Raw genomic sequence first — 19,902 nt, 5'->3', positions numbered from 1 at the left:
GAGGACGAGAGGCAGTCTGGGAAGCGGCGCCATATTGGCGTCGTCCGCGCTGTATTGTCATAAATAGAGCCGGTTTTGTGGTGTTTTCACTACTCGTTTGGATGCCTCGGCGGTAGTAAGTGGGGAAGTGAGAGAGCGAGCGAGCTGCAAGTGACTGCAGGAAAGTGGATACAGGGAGAAGGGAGCGACAAGAACAGGACTCCAGAGCGAAAGACACTCGCTGAAGAGGGAGACGCAGGAAGCGATGAAAGAGATGTCTGCGTAAGTGGTGGGGGGCGGCGGTTGAGGGCGAGGTGGGGAGAGGTGAGCTGAGGTGGTCATCCCGGGGCTTCGTTTCCCTTCCCTGACCCTAGTACTCTGCCCGCACCTTGCCTCAGTGATCTCCTTCCCCGTTCCCAGCCAGTCCGCAGTGGCACCTCCCCTATACCCGGTGGCTTACCTACCCACCTCTGCCTGGACTCGGAGACTCAGGAGTCCCTGTCTACCCCCGCGGTCCCACCTCTGAGGACGCCCCCAGACACTGATGAGGAGGGAGAGAAGTGCTTGTGTCCGTGGGGAGAAATTGTCGATCACTCTCCTGTCCTCAGTACTGTCTGAGCCCGTCTGCTTCTGTCTGCATTGGCGCAAATACCATCCCCCTGCCTCCCCCTCCTCCCTGCCGGAGTGGCTGTCTTCAGGTCTTCAGGAGTGAATGACCTATTCCAGCCCAGGGGTTTCTGTTTGATAAAGGCCGAGGCCTTTTCGCCACTGACGCCCCCTCCTCGGACCTCCCCACCTACCCACAATATCTACCGGTCTGTATCTCCTGCTCACACTTTGATAAGTCAGAAACAGTTTCTTTGCTTGCCAAGATTTTGTTAGAGCTTCTTTCGGTTTATTGGGAAATAATTTAAATATTCATATAAAAAAATGCAGAGAATAGCTGAAACACCGCTTGTGCCACCACCCATTTCTCCCAAAGAATAACACGCCAGTGTGTGTGTGTGTGTGTGGTGTCTGCATTTATTTATTTAAAAGAAGTCAGACGTTCCAGATACATCTGAAGGATTCTCATTCCACCTTCTCTGGTCTCATTCACGCTCCTCTTCAGAGATCCCCACAGTTCTGAATTGGGTGTTTATTGTTGATGCATCTTTTTTATGCTTTATATACGTTCGTGTCTATAATAGCTGTAATTGTTTTACTTATTTTTAAACTTTATCTATAACTTAGTGTCACACTTGTCATTCTGCAGCTTGTTTCTTTAGAGCAACATGATACCTCTCAGCTGTCCATGTTAATAGTTTCAGTTTTAATTAATTTACATTAGCTAATGTGTTGTATTCCATCGTGGGGATACGACCAAATTTAGTCCTTTTCCTCTTAGTGACTGTTTAGGATATTTTAAGTTTTTAATGTTACAGTGTGGCAGGGAGCATTCTTTTACATGTCTTCTTGTCCACTTGTACTAGATTTTCTCTATGGTTTTTGCCTATAAGTGAAATTGATGGATTGAAGGGAATGTGCAATATACTGTTTACATTCCCCACCCCTTCCTGTTTAGATGAGGGAGGTTCAAAACCCTAGAATTGAGATTTTTATGATCAGTAGGGATCTCAATAGCCAACATTTTGAGAATACAGATAAGAAACTGAGACCTGGGACTATAGTGTCAGAAGTAGTTATGGAAGAGAAAATAGAATGGTGGGAAAAGGTTTTGGAGTTCAGATTCTGGCTCTTTTTCTCTCTTTGAACCTCAGGTGCTTTTCTGGAAAATAGCACTTATTCAAGACCTGCCTCTTGGTTATTGAGATTAATTGAATGGTAATATTTAATCAGTCTGTCCCATGTCTATCATATACATGTAAGCAAACACAAACAATACCAGAACACCTCTGTAGTTCACTGAAGATAAAAAGCCAAATTTTTAAAAGGAAATACAACTTGAGCAAGGTGCAGTGGTGCATACCTATAATCCCAGCAACTCAGGAGGCTGAGGCAGGAGGATCTCAAGTTCAAATATAGCCTTAGCAATTTAGCAAGGCCCTAAGCAACTTGGTGAGACTCTGTTTCAAAATAAAAAGGCCTGGAAATGTAGCTCACTGGCTAATCACTTCTGGGTTCAATCCCTGGTGCCCCCCCCCAAAAAAATGTGTGTGTGTACATGTACACGCACACACACACACACATATATATATATGAGAGACTTGAAATAACTAATAAACATTTACAAAATCAATGTTGAAGACAATTAAACTGGTATGTTTCTTGGAGTTTCTTGGTATGTTTCTTCTATTTGATTCTACCCTCCCTCCCTGTGAAATCTGTAGCTAAAGAACATGCCTTATTTTGTAGGTTTAATAATAGTGGTGATAAGCCAATGTTTTGACTAGTTAAGTTTCAAAATAATTACTGTTGTATTTTTGTGATTTTAAATTTTATTTTTTTTGTAGTGGGTATTGAACTCAAGTGCCCACTGACCCACATCCCCAGTCCTATTTTGTATTTTATTTAGAGACAGGTCTCACTGAGTTGCTTAGTGCCTCGCCATTGCTGACGGCTGGCTTTGAACTCACCATCCTCTTGCCTCAGCCTCCCTAGTTGCTGGGATTACAGGCATGTGCCTGGCTGTGATTTTAAAATTTTGACACAGTAATTGTATATATTTATGGGGTACAGTATGATAGTTCAATTCATGTATATGATATATAATGATCAGAGTAGGGCAGTTACATGCTTTACCTTACACCTTTGTTGGAAACATTCAAATTCACCACTATTTTGAAATGTGCAATAAATTGTTGTCAATCACAGTTGTCCTACTGTGCTGTTCATTTTCCTTTTCAACTGCAACCTTGTACCCATTAACATGCCTCTCAGGATTCTTCTGTGTCTTATTTTTATAAGACTATTTTATTCAAGTTAAAAGACTGCTTTTTATTTTGAGAGTATTTTCTTATTATTACTTGGTATTGATGACCCTTAGTGAAAGCATGGTGAAGATGGGTGGTAAGGTTAGTTGGTTAGTGTGTGTGTGTGCTTTTACTTTATTTTCACAGCAAAATAAGATGTTATAACCTTATTGGGTCCAAAATTTATTTTGAAGTCATTGGTCCATGTAAACCCCAAATCTCAGAAATCTATTGTACCTTATTCAAGAATGTAATTTCCTGATGGCTAGGGTCTGTGGAAGATCACTTGTATCCAGTAAAAAAGGTTGACATTTAGTATAAAGAATTGGGTAATTATTCAGTGTGAAATATTATTAGTGCCAATCCAAAATGAAGAGTTAAGAGTAACAAATGTTAGGATTATAAACTCTGATTCAAACAAAGGGTGTTGAATTTCCCAAGGAGAAATCTAATTGTGATTTCATTTAAAAGCCAGATTATTTCACAAGGACTTTCTGATGGTATGTTTTTGTTTGTTTCTTAGGAGGAAAAGCCCAATGGTTTTTACCAAGAAAGTTCTTTCTTTCAAGCATTTGCATTTCAAAGATTCTAGAAAGTAGATGGTACTTGACTTTAAATCTGCAGGGTGTAGTGGAGGTAGCCTTGGCACAGATCTCATTTAGGTTTTTTGCATTCAAAGTAAGTGGTGTTATGCCAACACATGCTGCTTTTGGCTTGAAAAGTCCCCATTTTTCCTTTAAAAAAAGTGCCTGCCCAAACTGTTAGTACTAAATTAATTTCTAAGGTAGCTCAGTTAACATGAGTGGATTGAGAGGGTGAATGTATCAGTATGATATGATACTTTAAATTTTTTCTACTGTTTCCTTTTTCTTCAATAGAAACACCATGCTGGACAGCCAGCGTCAACAAAAGCATTATGGAATTACCTCTCCAATTAGTTTGGCATGTCCTAAAGAAATTGATCATATTTATACACAGAAATTAATTGATGCCATGAAGCCATTTGGAGTATTTGAAGATGAGGAAGAACTGAACCACAGGTATGTCATTGAAAACTGTAAAATATTTTATTGTATCTTATTTAATCATTAATTCCAAAAACATATATTGAATGCCCACTATATCCCTACCTAGAGATACAGACATGACAAAAAGAAAATTTTTGGCCCACCCTACAGCTTACATTTTAGGTGGAGTTTAGAAGAGACTAACAGTCAAATAAGTAAGATAAATACAGTATTACACATAAGTGCTACTGAGAAAGATAAAGCTGGGAGTAGAGGTTTTCAGAGAAGGCCTCATTGAGAAAATGACATTTAGAGGAAAATATGAATATGGGTGAGAAGGTGGATATTTGAGGGGAAAACATTCTGGATAGAAAGCCTGAGGTGAGAGTGTACCTGGTAGGTTTGAGTAGTACATAGTAAGTTCAGATCTGCTGAGTATCTGAAGCAGAGCAAGTAAGCAGGGAAATTGTAGCTTTAAGAAAGTGAGGTGGGAAGGGACTTGGACTTTGGACCTTGTAATGCATTTTCAAGATTTTGGTTTATTCTGAATGAAAGGTAAAGCTATTAGGGCTTTGAGGAGAAGATTAACATGATCTGACTAATGTTTTTTAATACAGTCACTCTGGCTGCTATATTGGGAATAGTCTGAAGAGGGGTGCAAGGGCAGAAGCAGAAAGATTATTTAAAAGGCCATTATAATAACCCCAGGAGGAAATTATGGTACTTGGAACCAGAGGATGGCAGTGGAGGTGATAAATAGTAGAATTTGGGATACATTGTTAAGGTAGGGTTATTTAATGACTGTGGAATATGAGAAAGACAATGCCAAGGTTTTCAGTCTCAGCACCTTGAAGGATGGAGGGAAAGCAAAATTCATTTTCTCATGTTATCTTTTATATCCCAAACCTTCTTTTTTTTAATGTTGATTTATTTGTGGCATTGACTGCAAATTTGTTTTAATAATACCAGACTGCTCTTATTAAATAATATACTTCACAAAAATTAGCCAATAATTAATTTGCCCATTTTAATTACTCAAAGACTTATTACTGGCAGTGAGCAAATGCTAGCCTCTAGTACCACATTGAGTTTATCTAATTATTACACAATAAAGCAAAGAAAATTGACAATTCTGTTGGCCTCTGCAATTCACAGAAGATAACTTTGTGATTTTTACTAGATTTTTTTCAATTTTGAAAATAGTTCAGAGACCAAAATACTATCATCACATTTATCATCTCTTTGGCACTCTTAGGGATCTAAGAATGGCAAAAATTTGCTGTGTATCAACAGATGTGATAGTATTAGCATATATACAATGTGTTTTTACTCAAAACACCAACACAGAGATACTGTCTATATGTTTATTTCTTTAATATTTTTTTAAAGTTTTAATGTTACTTTTTATTATAGGTTGGTTGTTCTTGGTAAATTGAATAATTTAGTAAAAGAATGGATATCCGATGTCAGTGAGAGTAAGGTAAGATTCTATCCTACATGGAATTCTTTGTTTCATTATGTCCTGGTCTTTTGTCCTAGTAGTAAGATGCAAAAGTTGAGAATTATCTGAAACACATTATAACTTAGCTCTGGTGGTATACAGGGGATAAATTAGTCTAGATAATTTAATTTCTAAGTAGGTGAGGATTTACCCCAGAGGTGGCAAATTATAGCTGCAAGTTCACATAATTTTTTTTTTTTGATCCATATGTAGTAGGCCAAAATTTAAATATGAGGAGATTTTATTTAAAAAACTAGATTTCAGACTTATTATGAAACATCAGATCTGGCAACACTGGGCCTGTTTTTGTACTCAGCAGAAAGGCTTGAATGGGACTGGGTTCCTGCTCTCTAGTACTCAGTACTTCCTGCTGCCACTATTCTCTGTTCTTTCTGACAAGGCAAGTGCCATTCATCAGATTCTGTATTTCTCATGTGGGAGTTCCTTATTTGCATACCTGCTTGGCCTCTAAGACGTAGGAATTTGTAAACACAAATTTATAATTATGCAAGTAGCTTAACTGTTTTTCCTCTGAATTATATATTTTTCTTTTTTAGAATATTTTGAATATAATTGAATTTTCATTATTGTCTCATAATCACTGTGAATATTATTTTAATGGCTGGACTATAATTAAATGGGGCATGTTCAATTGGGAGTTAACTATTTTAGTTAGCAGGTAGCATTTCATCACTAAAAAAATTGTTAAGACAGACTCTATGAAAAAAGAACATTTAGTTAGTTTGTAATTTTGGAAGTTTGAGTCCAAAATTAGGCGACCCTTTTGCTTTGGACCTTTGGTGAGGATAGTGAATGGCAGTAGTAAGAGTTTATGTCAGAACCAGTAGCACATCCCCATCCAGGAAATAGAACCAGTGGAGTTTCACAGTTCCTTTTGTAGTTAGTTACGAATTACCGCCTTACCTCTTAAAAGTCCATACCACCTCCCAATACTGTCACCCTAGAGACCAGTCCTTTAACATATAAACTTTTGGAGGACAAGTGGTCTGCTCACATTCAGACCACTTGTCCTTCATCAGGTAACTCAAACTATTATATTATAAACTTGGTTTGTTTTTTAAATAATAATTCCATCCCTTCCCATAGTAGCAATTGAAAGTTCATGTCTGCCAACTGGTATCTATAAAGTCCCTTTATGCCCCTTAGTCTGCATGGGTTTAGAAATTAGATAAACATATCATACAATTATTTCTTTTACAACTTTTATTATTTATTTCTATACCTATGATAAATATGTAGATTTGATTCTTATAAACAATGACTCAAGTAAGGTTAGGATTCTCCTAAGACTTTAGTCATTGAGTTTAACAGTCTTTATGCTATTTACTATTTACTCTTATTGCCAAAAGGCTATCTGGCTCATTTCTAAGCTCTCAGCAAGGTTATCAACAGTGGAGTGATATGTCAGATTCTGAGCATGTGAAATCCTTGTTACTAGTAATCAGAAAGGAAGTTTTGACATTTTTCACTGAGTCGATAAGGTCATTTGCTATGTCAATTGTAATTCTTTGGTTTATGCATGTTTTAGTTTGGAAAATAACTGAAGGGTTTGTGTTAGAAACTCTAAATGGTCTAGAACACCAATTCTGATTATTTCAGCTAAATGATTATGTTTTAAAACATTTTACCAGACTGGTGTTGTGGCTCAGCAGTAGAGCACTCACCCAGCATGTGTGAGGCCCTGGGTTCGATCCTTAGCACCACATAAAAATAAATAAAGGTATATAAAAAAAATATTTTACTTATGATTCAGTGTATTGCTTTCTCACAAATCATGCAAGGTTTTTAAATTTCAAAGTAGAAAGGTAAACTAAAAGATTTTTCAATGTTTGGCTTATCTTTTGATTCATGTTAGTTATTAATAAATTTACCAACTCCTTTCTAGCTATAAAATTGTGATACTCTTGAAACATTAATATTCATTAAACAGAAGAAGTAACAAGCATATTCTTCTATACAGATAGTTCTATTCAGGTTAATGAACAGATGTAACTTGTACTCGGTATTATAGGAAAATACAGAGAAGTAATAGATACAATTCTCACCTTTGAGGATTTAAATATGGTTGGAGAGGAGACATTTATGGGTCAATAAGTGTAGTATAAAGATTTTAATAGTGGAGGAGCACAGAGGAAAAAGAGCTTGTTAACTGAATAAGAATAGTCAGGGAAGTCTTTACGGAAGAGGTAGAAATTGAAATGAATTGTGAAAAAAGTATTAAAGATACTCAGAGAGGCATGCATTTGAAGCAGGTGCAATGACAAATGCAGTAGAAAGGAGATTGGGTTATGGAGTAACTTCAGAAAGGAAGTTCCATAAGAGCACAGTGTGGAGATCTTCAGGCCCAAGAATCTTTACCTCAGTAGTCCAGGAAGATTGCACTGTAAAGTTTTGAGCAGAAGTAGTATGTAATGGAATAATTTAGGAACACGAGTCAGTGAATCTTATACAACATAGAATAAGAGAAAAGAAAGACTAAGGGCAAGATTATATAGCTTAGGATAACTATTAAATAGCCTGAAGTTAGGGGAAGAGTAGTTGATTAGAATGGTAGCAACAAATTTAAGAGATATGAACTAAGAATTAGCCAAAAAGAATAATAATGATTAGTTTAGGCAGTATGGATAATAAGAAGTAGCTTGCTTTTTTTTTTTTTTTAAGTTGTAGTTGGACACAATACCTTTATTCTATTTATTTATTTTTATGTGGTACTGAAAATCGAGCCCAGGACCTCACACATGCTAGGCGAGTGCTCTACCGCTGAACCAAAACCCCAGCCCCAAAGTAGCTTTTTAATTATGGTACAATCATAGAAATATTAATTGAAGTTATTAGATTAGCTCTCATGAAGATATCATATTAAGAATGACCTCACTTTCCTGAGAAAGCTTGCAGAAATAGAGTCAAGAAATTAAACATACTTTAAGGGGAAATGGGATAGGCTGAGAATATCATGTTGTAAATAGCTGAAAGCTCATTAATTTGTAGTTAAGAGTTCCCTGGTGACTGTTAAAAGTGATCAAGCCAAAAGACAGGGATTTGGAAAAGTCAGGTAGAGTCAAGTGATGAAAAAAAGTTTATATTTAAGAGAGAGATGTAGAGATGTGGGGCATGTGTAGTAGACATGAATGTTTTGTCCTCCCTCTGGAAATACCCTCTTTATTTCATGTCACAACCAAAAGACCCCTGAAGTGCTTTAACAAATCCCATTTTACCAAGGCTGTAAATGTACTGTGTAACATATGCTGAATAAAATGTAGTAAGCATTTAGACACTTTAAAAATTTTTTTTTATTCTTTTAAGCTATACATGACAGTAGAATGTAAAGATGTTTTTTGTACAAAATAACTTGAACTATTGAATGTCTTTTGTGTGATTTTATTTTAGAATCTCCCACCTTCTGTTGTGGCTACGGTTGGTGGTAAAATTTTCACATTTGGATCCTATAGGCTTGGAGTACACACCAAAGGTAACTGGTTTGGGTTATATTCTAGTGATAAGAACTTTGAGTACATGCTTATTTGTTCATAGAAAATATAAAAGCAAAAAATTCCCACTATCACCACTCAGAACTAATCTTTATTTATTTATATATTTATACATATATATATATATATATATATATAAATATATATATATAAATACACAGTGGAATGCATTATAATTCTTATTACACATATAGAGCACAATTTTTCATATCTCTAGTTGTATACATAGTATATTCACACCAATTCGTGTCTTCATACCTGTACTTTGGATAATAATGATCATCACATTCCACCATCATTAATAACCCCATGTCCCCTCCTTTCCTCTTCAACTCCTCTGCCCTATCTAGTGTTCGTCTATTCCTCCCATGCTCCCGCTTCCTATCCTACTATGAATCAGCCTCCTTATATCACAGAAAACATTTGGCATTTGGTTTTTTGGGACTGGCTAACTTCACTTAGCATTATCTTCTCTAACTCCATCCATTTACCTTCAAATACCATGATTTTATTCTCTTTTATTGCTGAGTAATATTCCATTGTGTATATGTGCCGCATTTTTTTTATCCATTCATCTACTGAAAGGCATCTAGGTTGGTTCCACAGTTCAGCTATTGTGAATTGTGCTGCTATAAAAATTGATGTGGCTGTGTCCCTGTAGTATGCTGTTTTTAAATCCTTTGGGTATAGGCTGAGGAGAGGGATAGCTGGGTCAAATGGTGGTTCCATTCCCAATTTTCCAAGAAATCTCCATACTGCTTTCCAGATTGGTTGCACCAATTTGCAGTCCCACCAGCACTGTAAGGGTGTACCTTTTTCTCCACATCTTTTCAACTAACATTTTTCTTATACACACCTTCCATACTTTGTTCTGTACATATGTTTGCATGAACTTTAATGAAAATACATAGTATGCTTTTCTTCATAAGAAATACTTTGATTTGTAGGAGCTGACATCGATGCACTTTGTGTAGCTCCAAGACATGTAGAAAGATCTGATTTTTTTCAGTCTTTTTTTGAAAAATTGAAACATCAAGATGGCATTAGAAACTTAAGAGTAAGTATCCTTTCGCATTTGATATTTTGAAAATAGTAACCTAGTTATCCTAGGTCTTAGGATTATTGAAATGCCTCATAAGAAGTTTCTGTTTTGTTAAACTAACACATAAAGAGTAAGAACACAGGCTTTATAATTATACAAACCTGGGTTTTCAACTGGAATACCACTTTTAGCTCTTAGACCTTAGTTGTTACCTACTCTCTCTGAGCCTATATTTTATATTTTATTTTTATTTATTTATTTATTTTTATTTTTATTTTATATTTTATCTTTATTTTAAAGATATGGTGATAACATTTTTATAAGTTTTTTTTACGGATTGGTGAGATAAGTTATATAAACCATTTACTGTAGTATCTGATAAATGGTTGATACATAATCAAATTGTGTGTGCTATTGAGTGAAGGTTCAGTTAGTAACTATATATCTAGCTATTCATTCAACAAATAAAATTTTAATAGCAATAATTTGCAGTTACTGGCCTTATTCCTACAAATATAATTTTTTATTGGTCAAGAGTTTTGATTATTTTAAAATTTCTAACACTAGTGCTGTTTCTAAATAATCAGTTTTCACTTCAGACCCAAGAAACAGTAAGTATCCAACTGACAACATTTCTGCTTTCCAATTTCTGACAAAAATTTTTAGGAGGATAATAAATTTAATATTTATTGTCATAGGCATTTTGTTTATCTTAAGTAACACAGGTCACAAAGTAGAAGTCCTTAACCTGAATATAAGATGAAGAACATTTTTTATTTTTTCTGTTGAGTTAAAATACAAATTGGAAACAAAGAGATTTACGTTACTGGCACTTAGGAAGTATAGAGAGAGGATTAACCTGTGTGTTATAATTGTTTTCCTCTTTTGTAGGCTGTAGAAGACGCTTTTGTACCTGTTATAAAATTTGAATTTGATGGTATTGAAGTAAGTGTTTATATTCTTCTGACTTGATAAATGAACTGTTTAACCAATAAGATTTTTTGTTGGGGGAAAAAAAAGATTTTTGTTTTGTTTTATAATCCCTCAGTGCAGGAGAATGATACCCAGGGGTGCTATATTATTGAGCTTCATCCCTATCCCTTTTATTTTTTATTTTGAGACAGAATCTCATTAAGTTGCATAGGCTGACCTCAAACTTGTGATCCTCCTACCTCAGCTTCCCAAGTAGCTAGTATTACAGGCATGTGCCTCATCTAATGTAGGCACGTATCTTAAAAGAATTAAATAGTAATCTTTAAATAGCCCCTCACCTTCCTCTTTCTTATTTCTGTTGGCTTCTCACCATGGAAAATGAACAAACCTCCCTCTCTACCCCCATGGTTTTTAGATATATCTTTCTTTTTCTCATAATTTAAAATAATTGTATTATTATAATTTTAGTTGGAGCAGTATTCTGTGTTTACATTATTATGATCTTACAAGCATATTCAGAGCTGAGCACTAAACATCCTAGATACCATTCTTTGCTATGTGATATTTTATTTTCTTAGATGTAAATAATTGTTTGGGGTTTGTCATCTTGGAAAAAAACTGAGACTTTTCATCTGTTCCAATCTAAGCTGATTGTTTTTTGTGAATAGTATACAGCTGTCATCCTGGCATCTTCCTTTGCCAATATCTTGTAATTTCCTTTTGCTTCTCTCTAGAATTTTTTTCTTTCTGTTTACTCTCGTTTTTAATGGAGCTCATCCACTGACTTACTGAAAAAGTATATTGTTCAATATCTTGCATGTTTAAAAAGTGCATTCATGGGGCTGGGGATGTGGCTCAAGCGATAACGCACTCACCTAGCATGCGCGGGGCGCTGGATTCGATCCTCAGCACCACATAAAAATAAAATAAAGATATTGTGTCCACCAAAAACTAAAAAAAAAAAAAAACTCATTCCATTCTTATACTAAATTGATAATTTGGTTGGTTATAGCATTCTAGGTAGGAGATGATTTTTCTCAGAATTTTGAAGGCTTTTCTTTATTGTCTTCTAGCTTTCATACTGCATTGAAACATGTATTGCCATTTTGATTCCTCATTCTTTGTATATGCCAAGTTTATCTTTTGGAAGTTTGTTGTTTTTTTTTTTTTTTTGCTTTTGTTTCCATAGTTGTAAAATTCATGGTGATGTACTTGAGCTAGTGTCATTTCAACCAGTGTTCTAGGCAGTCAGTCATTCTCTTTCAATTTGGAAATTTCATCCTTTAGTTTTTGGAACTTTTATTGAATTCTATGGTGTTTCCTGCCTTTGTCTGCTTTCCATCCGCCACCCTCACCCCCACCCCACCCCACCCCCGCCAAATTTTTATTTTGGATCTCCAGAACAGCCTGCTTTAATCACATCATTTTAATTTTGTTCTGGGTTTTTTTTGGGGGGGGGGGGGGTTAATCTTTCGAACTTGCTTTTTTTCATTTGTACCGTCCTATTTTTAATTTCTAAAAATAATTTTATTTTCTAAATGTTCCTTTTTATTTATGATGTGCTTACAGTTGTCTGTCCTTAGTTCCTGAATGTATTTTCTATATGTTTTGCTAGGTCTACTGGAACTGTTATCACTTGTTCATCTGCTTTTTAGCTTTCATAGTTCTTTCTGTCTCTTTCTATCTCTTTGTCCTAGTGGATTATGGCTTTAAATTCAAATTAACCAAACAGAATTTATCTGATATTTTAGTTGGGTTTCAAGAAGGAGTGAATGTAAATGTGTGTTGGATCTTCCATCTTTATTTAGAAATCCACTCAAACGATTTTTTTTTTTTAAACACTTGGCATATATGTTAAAAGTCACAATATTTGCCAAAACCAGAAATTTTAATTATTGTAAAACTTCACTCACATGAGATTACCTGCATACATCCTTGAGGTTTTGATAGAATTTAATAATTAGAACTTTTTACATTTTGATGTGGGATGGGGGAGGATGAGCTGGAAGAAGAAAAAGTAATATTTTTTCTTTTTTTTGCCTCTTTCCAAAGATTGATCTAGTCTTTGCAAGACTGGCAATACAAACCATATCAGATAATTTAGATCTAAGAGACGACTCTCGCCTGAGAAGCCTTGATATAAGGTGTATTCGCAGCTTAAATGGTAAGCTTCTAAAAAGAAATCTCAGATACTACTTGAAAACAGACAAGTAGAGCTCTTTTTGTAGAAATATTAATGGCCTTTTTAGGGATTGGACTAACTCTGTTATTTATAAGTTAAGTTGGATGGGAGTGTAGCTCAGTGGTAAAGCACATGCTTAGCATGTGAAAGACCCTGGGCTCAATCCCCAGCATATGCACACATGCAAAGATGATGTAATTTTATTTGTGTAGATAATATATAGATACCATGACCATCCTGTAAACCACAAATTAAATTCGAAAGGTTGTTTATGTTTTTAGTTATAGTTCACAAACTTATTGGTCTCAGGACCATTAAATCTTAAGATTTATTGAAAACTACAAAGTGCTTTTGTTTATGTGAATTATATAAGTCAGTATTTACCATATTCGAAATAAAATCAGAATTATAAATAATTATTAGTTCATTTAGAAATAATAGTAATAAATCCATTATAAGTTAATGTAAATAAATTTTATGTATAAAGAATGACTTAAATTTTTCAAATCTCTTTACTCTTTGACTTAACAAAAGTCAGCTAAATTATTCTATCTGCTTCTGTAGTCAACTTCTTAAAATATATTGTTTTTGTTAAAATATAAGAAGAAAATCTTGCCTTTCACTATTAAAGTTGAGAAGGGGGAATGTTTTAATAACCTTTTCAGATAATTGCAATTATTCTTATTTGATAGTACACCAAAACTTGACCAGTGACAGTTTTTTTTTCTTTTCAACAACTTTTTGAGATATAATTACATACCATAAAATTTATCCTTTTCAAGTGTACAGTTCTATGTTTTAGTGTGTTCACAGAGTTGTACACCATGATCTAGTTTTAGAACATTTCATCATTCTCAAAAGATCCCTCATACCCATTTGCAGTCATTTTCCCTTCCAACCCCTGCCCCCCATCTCAGGCAACCACTAATCCTCCTTCTGTCTCTATAGTTTGCCTCTTCTCACATTTCATATAATTGAATTATGTAATATGTGGTCTTTGTGTCTGACTTCTTTCACTTAGTATAATGTTTGTGAGTTTCATTCATGTTTGTAGTTTGTTACTTTTTTATTGATGAATAAAGGTGGTAATTTCTAAAAGGTTAATTACAATATAGAATCTAAAATCACATCAATGAAATTTTGTACTCTCACATGAAAATTTGCTGTTTTATCCTTTGAATGGATCTTATGGATCCTTTCCTCATGTGTGGTTTTATACTATATCATGCCTTGGTCATTTGGAAAATACCGATTCAGAGTTATTTGTATTTTCCAAATGTTAACACATTTCAGTATAAAATATTTTCTAGATTGCATTCATTATTATCACCACCAATTTTGTTAGAAGTCTGCCAGGATCACAGTAGCAGATAAACGTTATCCAATGTTCTAATTTAACAAAGTTTGCATTTTATTATTGGCAATAAATTGTGTCATTTGTTTTCCTTGAAGTGAGGAGCTTACTTAGGTCAATTTTTAGTAACTGACTGTGAATAACCATAGTTTATCTGTCAATCATACTTTCAAGTAAAATTGATGTTCCTTGAAAAAAACAAAAAACAAGTAGTTCAGCCTACAGTGCAAACTCTCATACTCATTTTTCCTTTATTTAACCGTGTATGTTAGTAAACCATGTATTATATTCTAGTACACTTTGTTGCCATTGCCTTGATTACTTGCTAAAGTATTAACAGGGATGCTTTTGTACCAACAGTGCAAATGTTAATACAGTAAGTAGGACAAAGAAAGCTTTGGTACTATTATAAAAATGGTTTTAACCTCACGTATTCTAGAGGGTCCAAAGTCTGTACTTTGAGAACCATTGGTTTTAAGTATCTTGCTTAATTTGTTATACTTTCAGAATGTAACAATAAATCACATTATTTGTGAATAAGGTTTGTGTTGAAGCAAGAACAGTTTTACAACTTACATGCATTTAACAAAGTCAAATAAAGAAAAAACTAAAAAGATACTTAGAACCACTTCTACTTTAATACTGGATTTCATTGCCCATACACTTTTAATTCTTCAAAAGCAGAGTACTTATATGTGAATGCTAAATTTCAAATACATATAGAAAATAAACCCTGACATATATCTTTCATTTTTAACATTTGGGAATCTGGAGGTTAGGAGGGTATTTTAATTCAGTTTTGTTGCATAGTGGAAAATGAATGTTTTGTCTTTTTCAGGATGTAGAGTTACCGATGAAATTTTGCATTTAGTGCCAAATAAAGAAACTTTTAGACTCACCCTAAGAGCAGTCAAATTATGGGCAAAACGTAAGTATCCAAGTCTTTTATGTTTACGTTATAAAATTCCAGTATTCTGTTGCCAGTGATAGAAGCACATATGGAAATTCTAAGCCTATTGATAACTATTAAGGATTGGGGCTAGCAGACTTAGAAACAGCTATTTGTTTTCCAATTATAATGATTATGATATTGTAATATGTGACTCTGCTTCCACCTTCCTTGGGTTAAAACTAAAAGCCCCTTAACCTTCCATCTTGGATTTCAGCCAGGCTCTCAGATCTTGAGAGGCCCTTTACCTAGTCCTCATTCCGTATTATTTGTAACTTCAGTTACATGTCTCTTAACAATGGTGATACATTCTGTGAAATGCATTGTTAGATGATTTTATTGTTGTGTGGAAATCAGAGAATGTACTTACATAAACCTAGATGATAAAACCTACTATACACCTAGGCTATGTGATACAACTGTTGCTCCTTGGTTGCAAACCTATGTCGCATGTTATTGTACTGAATACTGTAGGAAGTTGTGACACAACGTAAGTATTTGTATATCTAAAGATATGGGTGGGCCAGTGAACAAGCAGTGAGTGAATGTAAAAACCTTGGTCATAGGGGCTGGGAGTTGTGGCTCAGTGGTAGAGCACTTGCCTAGCACTGGTGAGGCCCTGGGTTCTATCCTAAACACCACATAAAAAACAACAATAAATAAAATAAAGGTTAAGTTCTTTTTTTAAAAAGTATTTTTAAAAAATAAAAAACCTCAGTCATTACTGTACACTACTGTAGACCATAAACATTGTATGCTTAAGCTACACTAAATTTATAAACAAGTTTTTTTCTTTCTTTAGTTATAAATTAATCTTAGTTTACTGTGACTTTTTTACTTTACAAACTTTCCTTTTTTTTTTTTTTTTTTTCCTAACTTTTGGACTCTTGTAATATCATTTAGCTTAAAACATAGACCGCAGTAGTACTTGGACGATTAATGCAGGAGGATGGCTTGAGCTCAGAAGTTCAAGGACATCCTGGGCAATATAGCAAGATCCTGTCGCTTAAAAGAAAACAAAACAAAAACATATTGTACAGCTTTACAAAGAAAAAGAATTTGAGGGAGTACTGGGAATTGAACCCAGGAGTTCTTTATCACTGAGCCACATCCCCAGACCCAGATCTTTTTTAAGAAAGTGTTGTTGAGGCTGCCCCAAACTTGTGATCCTCCTGCCTCAGCCTCCCAAGTCACTGAGAATGATGGGTGTATGCCATCACACCTAGCCAAAAATATTTTTTCTTTATATCCTTATTATATAAGCTTTTTAAAATTTAAAATATATACTTCTAAATTTTGCTTTAATACTCTTTTAAGTAATTAAGACATAGGCCTACATAGGATTAGGATCATTATTATTACTGTCTTCCATCTTCACATCTTGTTCCATTAGGCCTCACAGCCAGTATGCATGAGCTGTCATCACCTGTAATAACAGTGCCTTTTTCTGGAATACCTCTCTCAGGACCTGCCTCAAGCTTTTCTTGGGGAAATATATTACTCTTTTCAGAAATATGTCCATATGCTTGTTTTGTTTCATGTTTTCATCATTGATTTACTTATAAGCAGATAATGCACCATGAATATTCCTTTCTCTTAATGAAAATCCTTTCTGTGTTGGAGGTCCCTGTTTTCAGTTTTTTGTTTTATTTTGTTTCGTTTCGTTCAGTAGTGGGGATTGAACCCAAAGCCTCATACATGCCAAACAACCTCCGTACCACTGAACCATATCCATATTCCTTGTTTTCAGACATTTTAGAGAGCTTGTTAAGGTTTGCATTAGCTTCTGCTATACCCTTCAATGTGAATTTTCTTGGTGGTGGTGGTTCTTTTTTTTCTGCAGTTTCCTTTTTTCTTGCCTTTTCTTCAGCTATGTGTTCATGAGGAGGTGGGAGTTTATTGTCTCCATTGTAGTCTTAAGGGAACACCATCATATATGGTCTGTCATTGACTGAAATGTTGTTATGCAGCTCATGACTGCACGTTTAAAAGATTTTTACACTTCTGGCTCCATATTTTACATAGTTTAAAACAACACTCCAACAAAATTTTGTGCAATTACAGAAATGTTTTCTTATCTGTGTTGTCAAATACAGTAACCTTATGACTATAGAGCTCTTGAAATGTGCAACTGGAGAACTGAATTTTAAATTTGTATTTCATTTCAGTGAATTTAAAGCTAAATAGTTCCCAAAGGAAGTGAAAACATATACACTAATTCTTGTATGAAAATGTCTCCAGCACAATTATTGATAATAGCCAAAAAGTAGAAGTCATATGTTCATAAATTGACGAATGAATAAACAAAAGGTGATATATCTACACTAAAATAGTATTTAGCAGTAAAAAGAAATGCAGTACTGATACATGATACCACATACATGAAGCTTGAAACCGTTTTGTTACGTGAAAGAAGCTCGTCATAAAAGACTATATAGTGTATGATTCCATTTATATGAAGTGACCTTCATAAGTATTTCTGGAGAAACATAAAAGTGTATTAATGGCTACCCACCTCTGGGATAATTGAGGGGGAAGAGTCGAAGTGTCACTGTTAGAGGTTTCTCTTTGGGGTGATGCAAATGTTTAGAAGTGACTATAGTGGTAATTGCAAAACTCTTGAGTATACCAAAAACCATTGAATTGTTTAAAATGGATGAGTCTTATGGTACGTGAATTTACATCAGTAAAACTGTTCACCAAAAAACAAAAAGAAAAAAGAAATAGCCACATGTGGCTTGTGGCTACCATATTGAACAATGCACTTTGTCCTCAGATTCAAGTACATTTTGCAGTGAAAGAATAAGGTGAATAATTTGCTGTGTGTGTGTGTTTTATTGAGCCCATGGCCTTGTACATGCTAGATAAGTACTTTACCACTAAACTATATCCCCAACCTTTTTATTTTAGGTTGAGGCAGAGTCTTTGCTAAGTTGCCCAGATTGGCCTTTAACTTGCTATCCTCCTGCCTCAGCCTCCTAAGTAACAACAATTTGTTTTTCCTTACAGATTAAATATCATATTTTTTCAATTCTTAGATGCATATTTTTTACATTGAACGTGTCCAAAATTGGCATTTTATAGTTGAATTTTTTCCACCTGTTCCTTAATGGGACATAAAATAATGTTATATAATTGAGAGCATCTTAGGTTTGGTGAAACAAGGTAATAATAATGTTTTATAGATTGCTGTAAGAAACAGTTTTATAATAGATGAGTATATCAATGGTGTATTATACTTTATGGAGTGGTACCAGATTCTGTGAGATACTGAAGTTTATTGCCAATTTTACACTTGATTTTCAAATACTACCCATGAGTATGATTATTTATGAAATGTTCATTCTTCCCCATTTATAGATCCTCCAGATGCCTTTACTGATTACTTTTTTCTCTAAATCACAAATATTAAATGATGAGAAATTTCAATGTAATTTCAGTAGAGCCCAGCTGTAGAGTTGGAACTAAGGCAGGGAACTGAGGTGTCTGTATTGGAAGGCAAAATAGACGTAGTAAGAGGAGCAATTTATGGTTGACTGTGGGCCTAGCATGAAGTGTTGCTTGTCAGTTTTAATGTGTCAATAAGGGAAAACATTCTAAACAGGTCTTAAGGATGAAGTTATACTATTGAATGTCAAGGATAGTTGATCTAAACAATAATTAACAAATGTAATTAATTTTCTAGGACGTGGTATTTATTCCAACATGCTGGGATTTCTTGGTGGTGTCTCCTGGGCAATGCTAGTTGCAAGGACTTGCCAATTGTATCCAAATGCTGCGGCTTCTACTTTAGTTCATAAGTTTTTTTTAGTTTTTTCCAAGTGGTAAGTATTCATATGTGTGTATGTATATGTATTTTGATGTTTACTAACTTCTGCCTATATGTAATTTTATTTGGAAATTTAAGACCTGTACATAGATTTTTTTTTTCTGTTTTACATTCCTTAAATTAAAAGTTTAAAAACATCAAATTGGTGGGAGGCAATAGTGGGACGTCCAGACCAGAAAGCATTTTTTTTTTTAACTTTTAAAATTGAAACAAAAATTGTACACATTTATAGAGTACCATAATATATTGTTATGATACATGTATACGTTGTATACTATTCAAATAGGGTAAACATATCTACTCAGACTTTTTTTTTTTTTTTCATTGAAAATGTTCAAACTCTTTTTTGGTAGCATTATCTATAGTATGTGTTCACTAGAATGTACTTATTTTACAAACTGTAACTTAGTACCCATTGACTAGCATTTCCCCATACCTCTATCTGACCTACTTTTCCAACCTCTGGTAACCACTAATCTGCTTTTAACTTCTATATCAACTTATGTGAAATCAGTATTTTTTAAATTCTACATATGAATGAGATGATGCAGTGTTTGTGTTTCTGTGCCTGGCTTATTTCATTTAACATAATGACCTCCATTTCCATCCATTTTGTCACAAATGACTGGATTTCTGGATTTCACCCCCCCCCCCCCCTGTGTGTCGTGTGTGGGTGGGGGAGTACTCCAACGTCAATCGGAACTT

General features: G+C 34.6%; 1 protein-coding gene across 1 annotated transcript in view; it reads left to right on the top strand.

The window, feature by feature from the left end:
- Positions 1-6: 6 nt before the first annotated feature.
- Positions 7-19,902, top strand: part of Papolg (poly(A) polymerase gamma) — a 38,329-nt gene continuing 18,433 nt past the window's right edge. The window contains exons 1-9 of the mRNA XM_015479643.2: positions 7-261; positions 3,770-3,931; positions 5,312-5,378; positions 8,808-8,889; positions 9,856-9,965; positions 10,842-10,895; positions 12,936-13,047; positions 15,258-15,347; positions 19,054-19,192. Coding sequence (XP_015335129.1) covers positions 245-261; positions 3,770-3,931; positions 5,312-5,378; positions 8,808-8,889; positions 9,856-9,965; positions 10,842-10,895; positions 12,936-13,047; positions 15,258-15,347; positions 19,054-19,192 — 833 coding nt within the window. The 5' untranslated portion in view covers positions 7-244. The remainder of the gene's footprint in view (positions 262-3,769; positions 3,932-5,311; positions 5,379-8,807; positions 8,890-9,855; positions 9,966-10,841; positions 10,896-12,935; positions 13,048-15,257; positions 15,348-19,053; positions 19,193-19,902) is intronic.

The sequence above is a fragment of the Marmota marmota genome, unplaced genomic scaffold (genome assembly GCF_001458135.2).
Source record: "Marmota marmota marmota unplaced genomic scaffold, marMar, whole genome shotgun sequence".
Taxonomy (NCBI): domain Eukaryota; kingdom Metazoa; phylum Chordata; class Mammalia; order Rodentia; family Sciuridae; genus Marmota; species Marmota marmota.
Note: the sequence above shows the minus strand (reverse complement) of the source record. Positions and strands in the feature narration are given on the sequence as shown.